Below are 10,441 nucleotides of genomic sequence, written 5' to 3'. Positions count from 1 at the left end.
GTGCAGGATAAAAGGGGATTATTAAAAGAATGACTATACTTTCAAAAAATTAAAATATGAATAAAGTAAAATCTTTCCTTCCTTACCCCACCACACTCCCCACAGGGCTTGTCTTCCTACAGCTGTTCTTAAGAATGCTTACAGAGATTGTTTTCCTTCTCAACTATATTTAGGGAATGAAGGGTTTATAGAAAGCTCCTAACTTTAACCTTAAAAATAAATGAAAACTAGAACAAACTAATTTAACTGGAGATTAAAACATACAGGGATAAATACTCCAAAGAATGGACTTTCCTCTAGCAGTGAGACTGTTCTTTATAACCTTGCAAAACTGCACTAAAGTTGATTGCCTAAAACACAGCTTAGAGTTGATACCTGTACATAACTATATTTAAACATGCCAAGAACATTTATCACAGAGACACTTATTCTTCCTGTTACTACTGAAACAATCCCAGTGATGGACCCTCAGAGGATTTATAAAACAAAAGAATAGCTCAAGCAATAAAAAAATGACACTGGAGTGCTATTGTCTTGAACTTGCACAGCAAAAGCCTTTGAAAAAGAGCCCTTTCCCAATGAGGTGTCAAGGGCAAGTCTTAAATATGAAATGGGACTTCCTCAGAAGACAGTTTTGCCTAAGCCTTAATTCCTAGAAGCTGTGGTAGTCATTCTGTAGCTCTCCTTTCCATTTTCCTCCTGGAAACCTATGCCACCCCCAGTAGGAACAGGCTGTTGGGCTAACTGGGCACCTAGCTCACTCAGCACTATTATTGTTACTTAAACCACTTCAAGGAATTTATCTCAGCCTTTAAGACTGGATTCTACTGCAGCTGTTCATCACTGCTCCACATAGGTTGCAATGTAATGAGACATATGGGTAAAGATTTCCTTCAGGTCTATATAACAGGACATTACTCCTGAAATTTTTGTACAAACCTACTGGCCTTTTACTTTTGTCTACTTCATGAAGACAAGCAGGAGGGGAAAAAAAAAAAAGAAGAAAAGAAGCACTAGATTTACCCTATCCTCCTGTGGGAATAATTCTGCTGTAAAGGGAAGAAGGTGTCTTGGAAGACTTGGTCCCTCAAATGTCTCAAAAACAGGTTCCCAAAACCAATTTCATTGCACTACATCCACAGTAGTCAGACAAGACTGTTTTTCAGAGGGCTTATGTCTGAAAAGGTGAGGCTGTTCTCACAGCTGCTATCAAAAGTAGCAACAAAGGGAAAACTGAAGGAAATTTCTCCCTTACGGCTAACACATCCATCCAGTGCAATAAGCTCTCAAGAGTCAATCCTGTTGCATTTTATCCAGCAACACCAATCTCTGACTTGGATAGTTGTCTTCTTTCTACAGACAAAGTGATTCAATTCAATAAAGACTGGGGTCACAGATGTAGCCCCCACCCCACTCTGAAACCCAGGGAAGGACACAGAAGCATCTTCTCTTACCACTCTGGGGCCTGCCCAGCACTGCCAAAGCAGCAGAGACTTCTACATAGGTGAGATTTAGACAAGTAATTCAAAATTAAGAAGAACCAAGTTCAAACTTTGGAAATGATTCTGAGGCTGAGGAGCCTGAGGACCTTTCTGGTTCCAGCCAGGGGAGCAGTGAGAAGCACACAAAGCTGCTCTGTGCTGGACTGTCAGGGACTGACAGATCTGGCCTTTCCACTACCTACAAACAGGCAAAAGCAGTCACTGTAACACACAGCTATGATGGCCAGTTATAAAAACATTGCTGGGGTCACAGAACTTTGAAAAAAAAACCAGTAAGTGCAGACTGTGTTTAGAATGACTTGGGCAAACAGGGTAGATCTATTCAGAAGCCCATATCAACGGGGTCGTAATGAAATGGCAAAAAACCCGAAGTAATGGAGCACAGTCGTTCTGGCATTTCATAATACACAGATTTACTTCTGTGGTATGTGCACAAGAACTTCTGTAGCCGTCATTATCTTTTCCTAATATTGTGGTTTTTTAAAAAAAAAAATATCTATGTAACTGAGAAAATTAAAAAAGCCAAACATCTTTCATCCTGATTTTTAGACTAAATTTAATGGCAAAGTATCAGCATATTAGAAAAAAATTCAAGGACAGTGCTTTATCTTTGGAAAGTATTTTTTTTTTATTAACCAACATGACTTCAATGATACAGTCACACTGAGTTGATATTCCATTTCCCTCAGATAAATGCTATTTACAGCATGTAGTTCCTTCCTCCATTCATACACAATTACAACTAACTACATTTGCGTAATGAAGCAATTCTTCTCCTTTCAAGCCAACATAACTGCCAAATCAAACAAAAGCACATTTAAAAAGCATGGACACCACTGTAACATGGTAATAAAGGTTACCTGATCTGAAGATCCAAAATGATCTGCCTTTTGTCCACATTTTCAGTGTACACTTTTACACCATTGATCCGCAGAGGCTGAAACAATGCAGCAAGTAAAAGTTGGACTTTTCACTGAACTATAACATGTTAACTATAGCATAACACTTAACTTTCAAATAAAGGTGAATATAGGCACATTCATGCCTGAAGTTAAGAACTCACTATAAGCATCATAAAAGGTGTGAAGCAAAACTATCAATTTAGTTCAAATTGTTATTTCAAGGGTAAAAATGGATCTACTTAACCATAATCCTTCTGGAAATTACCCTGGATCTAGACAACTAGATTTCAAGACTTAAAAAATATTTATTATCAAGCTTTTCTTCTGCCCCCAATAAACATCTCGTTTGTCTGTACACATATATGCCTAACACTCTCAAAGTGTTAGGCACTGACTGATGTGTTGGTTCTGTATGAGGAAGGGAGAGAGGGAGACCATGAACACAATGACTTTGCACTTTAAGTGCAAGGTCCTACATCTGGGTCATGGCAATCCCAGGCACACCTACAGAAAATCAATCTTTTCTGTGCATCTAAAACAACAAGCTAATTATAATTCACAAAAATGTGAAATTTAGTGAGAATGGATGGAAAAGAATCCATAATTACCACAAAAAGATGTGTCAACCACTCTGTGCTGTCTCTCTGTAAATCATAGAATTTTGGGGTTGGAATGGACCTTACAGATCATCTAGTCCCAACCCCTGCCCTGGGCAGTGACACCTCCTCACTAGGTCAGGTTGCTCAAGGCTCACCCAGCCTGGCCTTGAACACTGCCAGGGTTGGGGCAGCCACCACGTCCCTGGGCAACCTGTTCCTATGCCTCACCACCCTTATAGTAAAAAATTATTTTCTCACATCCAACCTAGACTTTCCCTCCTTCAGTTTGAACCCATTACCCCTTGTCCTATCATTGCAATTCCTAACAAACAGTCCCTCTCCAGCTCCCTTGTAGGTCCCCTTCAGATATCAAGAAGTTGCTCTGAGGTCTCCATGCAATCTTCTCTTCTCCAGGCTGAACAGCCCCAACTTCCTCAGATCATCTTCACAGAAGAGGTGCTCCAGTCCTCTTATCAACTTTGTGGCCCTTCTCTGGACGTGCTCCAACAGTTCCATGTCCTTCTTATGTTGAGGACACCAGAACTGTGTGCAGTATTCCAGGTGAGTCTCACAAGAGCAGAGTCAAGGGGGAGAATCACCTCTTTTGACCTTCTAGCCACACTCCTTTTGATGCAGCCCAGGATTTGATTTGCTTTCTGGGCTGAGCTCACACTGCAGCTCATGCTGAGCTTCTCATCCACTGTCACTGACAAGTCTTAGTCCTCACTGCTGGTTTCGATTATTTCCCCACCCAACCTATAGGTGTGCCTGGGATTGCCATGACCCAGATGTAGGACCTTGCGCTTCAAATCAAGTGCAAAATCATTGTGTTCATGGTCTCCCTCTCTCCCTTCCTCATACAGAACCAACACATCAATCAAACATTCCCAAGCCTCAAAGATTCATCAAACACTAGGCAGGAGAGGATGACCAACAACCTTACTTTCTACTTTTTCCCTTCTGGAAAAAATATCATATTTCTATTTACACCTCTTTAGTGATTTTAGTAAAATCAGAATCTCCCTGCTGTCATACTCCCACTGTGCTGGGGCTGTGCACCTCACAGGATGCAAACAATCCAGGCTGCAGTACAAACTAAGAATAGCTGTTTGTCATGTCCGAGATAACTTGGTCCAGCTGCAGAAGCATACAGAGGTGTGGAAGCTAATTTAAGCCTTACTTAAAATTAGAATGACTTAAAAGGAATGCTACAGTCTGTAATACAGTATAATACTAGTATATCTTGGATTATCCAGAAAGAAAAGGATACTGCTTACCTAACAAAGTATTACATGAACAACATCAAAATCATATCACTATGAGCTCTTCATGTGACTTGGAATGACTATACTTCTCCTGATTCTCAGGTTCCTGAAGCAGAGAGCCCAGGAAACATAAAAATGAAGCCTCTGCTAAAAACCCACAAGTTTTAATTTTAATGTTACAGCAGAAACTAGAATCAGGCTTATGAGCACTGAGAAATGTCACTGAGAAATATTTCTGTGTAGATCTGAACAGGCTACGTGACAATGGTATGTAAAACGAGACCTCTAAGAAAAACTTCACCATGCACTGACCTGATGACCAATATCAATCTTTGTAAAACTGAAGGTACTGAGGTGGTTGTTTGCTCCTCTTACTGCTGGTTCTATGGTCTCTCGGAAGAGTTTCTCAATGAACTGACAAATAAAAGGCCACATCTGTTTGACAGTCTAAGGAGAAAAAGAAAAAAAATCTATATGGAACACAACTTCACAGAGAGCTAAAAATATTCTTTAAGGCATATGTAAGAAATTTTCTATAAATTTTAAACATACACGTTTTCTATACAGTTCATTACAGATATAAAAGCTGCTTCCTTTTTACATGCAGGAAAACTTTCAGGAATTCTCAATTTGTATATTTTATAAATTTGCACAAATCTGAAGCACTAGAAGACGAGAAAAACAATATCATGAAGTTTCTTTTATCCTACAAATACATATGCATTCAGCAGTGATGCTGAATGTCAGGGAGAAGGATGAAGAGGGTTAAATTTATTTGCAAGTAAAGAGGAATAGGAAAAAATGGGTGAAGCACAGTTGTTGAATACATACATAAGGTTTATAACTGTAAAAAATCCCAGTATTTTACTGCCATATCTGAAAATTCCATATTGCGAATTTTTTCTTACTATTTTCTATTTAACTAATGTTCCTCTGTACTCTTTGAGTGAAAGAGATTTTTTTTAAAAGCCCAAGAAGCTACATAAACCTGTATCTCAGATTATCACACACACACACACATCAAAACTGCAAATTTCATTTATTTTTAGATTGTAGGTCAGGAACCTACAGTAACTGGAAAGTCTCCCAGACAAGTAGAAAATTAAAGACTGTGTTTACAGCTGCTAGGAATTCCACACAATTATAGCTGTCATTACTGTAATGCCACTTAAAATCAATTACAAAACTCACAATTTCAAGACCATAAAAATAGATCTAATCTTTCTGGTGACTAACTGGATCAACAGCCAGAAACTTCGAGTGTATAAAGAGCACAAAGTCAAAACTACTCTGTTCTCAGATTCTTGCCTCACCTTTTATTTTAATCTCAGACTTCCCTCCTGCCCCTTCCCATCTGGAAGCAATGCCAATGTCTGCCCCCTTACCTTGTTGAGCCATTCTGCCCTCTCTGTGTCTGGAAAATGGACCTAAAAAAAAAAAAGAACAAACACCAATCAAAAAATTACTACAAATACAAACCACTTTTTAGTTATTCATGACCAGTCATTTACAACACAGGAAAACTTAGGCATCTCCCTAGGCAATGTAGACAGCAAACAACATATTAAGCAGTTAACATTCTTGACAAGAGTATTATAATTTAAGCAGATTCAAATATGAACTCGTTTCTGAACTACATAAATATATGCTTGAACTTGTATCTAACAGTAGCATCTGGAATAAAGTATTGCTGTAACACCATAAACAAACTCATAAAAATAATAAAACAAGCACAGCTGACACAGCTAGTGTCAACCAAATTTACTTCTTATATTTCAGGGGTTTTAAGATGCCCTATGTGACTGCCAGAATCCTGGCTGTGCTTCTACTTCTTTTCCTTCGTGTCAGCTCTTTTGCAGTATCAATAAATCATGGCTAGAAATATTTAAGCAGTGAAGCTGAAGCTCAGGAATATGGATTTAAGTTCTGCCAAAAGCCCTTTGAAAGATATTTCTAGTGATTTCTTTTCTTAAACAACTGCAGAAACCAGTGAGAGTCAGCAGGGACAGAAAGTACCACCACAACAGGAACACATCCATTAAATGCTGAAGAACAGATGCAGTTTTCCGGACACAGCAGGAGAGCAGTTGGTGGCTTTACATTTCACACATACAAACACACACAAAAAGAGAAAACCTTAAGCAGTTCAATAGCAGAGCTAACATTTCTTTAGAAACTAACAGCTTCTAAAACGAGATGCAGATCACACTTCTCAAACACAAAGAGCCTTTAAAGACACTAAAAACCGTGACCTACATCCACTGACTTTGGTCAAGCAGTGTCTCTGCTTAACTGAATTGCGGAGTCCTAATCTCTTCATAGCATAACAGATTGCACGACTGGCTTTAACAGCAGTTATTTTTATTATGCATATCCCAAATGTGAACAGGCAGTAAAATACCCACTTTTTAAAGAGGATTTTCAACTGGATGAATCTGAAAGCAAGTCCTATTAATGGTTTCTTTTTTCAGTTTTTATTCAGTTCTTGTATTAACAATCAGCACTAACATATTCTTCACGCATGTAATTTACCCCCAGAGTAGTCCTTAATTTCGGCTAAGCCCCCACGTTTGAGCTATGCTGGAGGATTGGGCTCTGCAGCAGAATCAATATTGTCAGTTATTTCTCCAGTCTTATTTCTTTTTCCATATTCCCAAGGCCATAACAAAGCTAAGCCCTGTTTTTACAGATCCTTAATGAATTACAAATACTGCTGTCTTCCACTGTCAAGAGAGGCTCTTAGCCTCTTTTTCAAATTACTTTTTTCAAGTATATCACATACCTATCAAAACCATTACAAGTGGTGCAAAAATGTCCAATTTGACTGCAGCAAAAGAATATTAAATATGATTTATTTTACTAAGTTCAAATAATAGAATTATTAATAACAGATGAAGCAGTTTGCAAACCATGTCATTTTACTTAGAATTAATTTCCTAGAAAATTATGGTGGGTAGAATGTCAGATCTCTTTATTTAGAGAGTTGCAGGGGTGGGGTTTTTTCTTCCTTAAAAACAAAAAAACCTTCATTTTTCTGCCTTTGCAACACAATCAGTTACTGTAAGTAAACTAACTTACAGCTGAATAGAGCTTACACTCAGCTTTTGTCTTGCAGGATTTTCAAGTTGCTTCCAGTGATCAAAAAGTTAAAGGATAAAAAGGAATAGACACTGTTAACCCCTGTAAGTAACATTTTGACCTTTCTTCTTAAATATGTGCCTTTTGACTCTGCAGAAAGAAAATGTGCCAATTCTCAATAATGACTTGTTTCCTATGCATGATGTTAGACCAACATGACTATTTTGTTCTGATTTGCTTAGGAGGGTGATCAGTAACGTAGACAGGGTGGGAACTGAAGAGCTGTTCCACGCAGGGGAGAACCACGGACTACGTAATGCAAGAAGAAATGGTCAGCAACCTGCTACACCACTTGGACACCCAAAAGTGTCTGTGACTGGATGGGATCTGCCCACGGGTACTGAGGAAGGGCTCACTGAGCCACTTTCCATCAGGTACCAGCAGTCCTGGCTAACCCAGGAGGTCCCAGATGACTGGAAGTCGGCAAATGTGACGCCCGTCTACAAGAAGAGCAGGAAGGAGTACTCAGGGAACTACAGGCCTGTCAACCTGACCCAACTGCCAGGGAAGGTCATGGAGCTGATCTCCTTTTATGACAGTGTGACCCATTTCATGGATGAGGGAAAGGCTATGGATGTGTCTACCTGGACATTAGTAAAGCCTTTGACACCATCTCCCACAGCATTCTCCCTGAGAATCTGGCTGCTTATGGCTTGAACAGGTGTACACTTTGCTGGGCAAAAATCTGACTGGATTGCCAGGTCCAGAGACTGGTGGTGAATGGAGTTCCATCCAGCTGGTGGCCACTCACACCTGTGCTCCCCAGGCTCAGTATTGGGGCCAATCCTGTTTAATATCTTTAGCAATGATCTGGATGAGTGGATCAAGGGCACCCTTTTCAAAACTATCTTTGTGAGCTTTCTCCATCCTTAACACTATTTATAGTTATATTTAATGTCTTTTCAATGATTACAATTAACACATAGGCTCTAAGTATTATTTACACAAACTGAAACAACAAAAACAGCACCTACATTTAAAATACAAAATTACTGGTATTGACCACAGCACTCCACAAAATGAAAACAATTTTGCTACAAACCAACCACTTTCCCATGAATGGTGTATTCCAGCAATGTAAGAAAAGGAAGCAATAAAAGCAGATTAAAAAACAAAACCTCAACAAATTAAAAAAACCCACAACAACAAAAAAGCAAACACCAAATCCCCTCACATCACTGTATATTGAGGTTTTTCACTTCTATTTCCCACACACTCAAGGATTAGAGCTCCATTTTAGGCTACATTAAAAATAGTGTTATAATAGCTATGTTTAACAGACACTTATCTGAGTCAGAGTTACTCAGCTTATGTCTAGCTGCTTTTATTTGTACTAATTCTTCGTTGCTCCAGGTGAAAATCTTAAAGAAACTATACCAGTAGCTCTTTGATTAATTATAAGGTCACACAATATAACCAAATTTCTTGATATAGTTACAATGCAGTTCTCCAGCTATTTGACAAATATATTAGATATCAATTCCTTCTGCTGATTTCAGAAAGCTAAAATTACATACAAAAATCTTCCACTCTATCAAAAGCACATTTGTCTAGTTTAAATGTAAAAACAACAAAGGGTATCAGTCAGTTTTCCTAGTGTCTTCATGCCTCAGCAGCAGAGAGGGAGAGCATCCCACAGCAGAAAACGCAGGACAAAAACTCAACTTAGGTGCTCAAAAACACCTTCTGAATGCTCAGCATAAGCAGTTACTTAACAATTAAGCCTAAGGCAAGGCGGTGTGGCAAAAAAATAAAACAGACTAAAATTAAGATATCCTTTGAATTATAGCTGACAGATGAATTTGTCTAAACTCACTGCACTTGTAACAGAAAATGCCCCAGAAATTTAGCAAAAGAATGAAGGAGAATTCCAGCATGGACAGAATAAGTACTATCATAGAGTGATATTCAAGCTCAATTTAACAGCTATTCAGTGCAGTGTTTTCCAGTTGGTAAAGCAGGCTCGCCTAAGGACATTTTAGGTAAAACAGAGCTGAGCAGGGCTAATGGCATAATCCCATGTATTTCCATCTGGCTTTAGAAACACATACTTGGTATCCCACCAAATGTTCCCAAAACACTCTACCAGCACAAGCAGTGTCATCCCACGTGAACTGCCTCTATCAGTTCCACCAGCCCTGCGAGGTGTCACAACAAACTGCAGACCCTCCTGCAGCACAACTTTTCCAGGGTGATCTCTGCATCCTGCCCACTCTCACCAGCTCTCTGCTTCAGACTCAGTGTGGGCATCAAGGTGAAAAATAATTACTTCAACGACATGGCAAATAAATACAAAACAAGTGGGCACTTGTAGAAAGTCTGCAACAGTTTTTCAACACCTCCAGGGTTCAATGCTAACACAGTAGAGCTACTACAATAAAATTAATGCACCTCAAGTAATAAGACTGAGATTCTTTATACGGTATAGAAAGTTTTATTTCCTTACAGCCTTATGTTACCTCTGTTCCTCTCCCCTTCTTCTTACAGGTCTAAAGAAAAGCTTAACATACTGAGCAATTCAAACCTGGAATAAACAGTAGCTCATATACACAGTAGCTCATACACACTCCAGCATCCTGGTATGTCCTGTCATATACACAGTAGCTCATACACACTCAAGCATCCTGTTATGTCCTCAAGAAAACATTTCCTAACATACATTTATACATATCATATCTGGGAGGCAAGGAAAATGACTAGCAGCACACAGACTCTGTCTTGCAAAGTCAGGCTACGCTGCATAAAAAACATCTCCCTAAAATGCTGCCAATAGTAGCAGCACTGTGAGAAGAACCACCACTATCCATACACACACCCTTGGAACCTCACTGAGGCCCAAAATACACAGAGGGATCTCACACCCATACTTTCTGCTGTGCTAGAATTAAAAGCATAAAATTAAATTTACAATATTTAATGCTTTGCTGAATTTTACCAATGACCATAAATGCACCTATGTTTCTCACTTAAATAACACCAAGATGCTACTTTGCTTAGATTATTTTTAAAAATATATATTAAATATATATAAGGCT

The 10,441-nt window shown here is 38.9% G+C and overlaps 1 protein-coding gene across 1 annotated transcript in view; it reads right to left on the bottom strand.

Annotated features, from left to right (window-relative positions):
• LOC103799494 (extended synaptotagmin-2-like) overlaps positions 1–7,846 on the bottom strand; it is a gene marked incomplete at both ends in the record, with an annotated part of 12,646 nt that extends 4,800 nt beyond the window's left edge. Inside the window, 4 exons of the mRNA XM_009071818.1 lie at positions 2,363–2,439; positions 4,581–4,715; positions 5,654–5,695; positions 7,763–7,846. Of these exons, the coding sequence (XP_009070066.1) occupies positions 2,363–2,439; positions 4,581–4,715; positions 5,654–5,695; positions 7,763–7,846 (338 nt within the window). The remainder of the gene's footprint in view (positions 1–2,362; positions 2,440–4,580; positions 4,716–5,653; positions 5,696–7,762) is intronic.
• Positions 7,847–10,441: the final 2,595 nt, after the last annotated feature.

This window comes from Acanthisitta chloris, unplaced genomic scaffold (genome assembly GCF_000695815.1).
Source record: "Acanthisitta chloris isolate BGI_N310 unplaced genomic scaffold, ASM69581v1 scaffold18003, whole genome shotgun sequence".
Lineage (NCBI taxonomy): Eukaryota > Metazoa > Chordata > Aves > Passeriformes > Acanthisittidae > Acanthisitta > Acanthisitta chloris.
The sequence above is the reverse complement of the archived record's forward strand: the minus strand, read 5'-3'. Positions and strand labels throughout refer to the sequence as shown.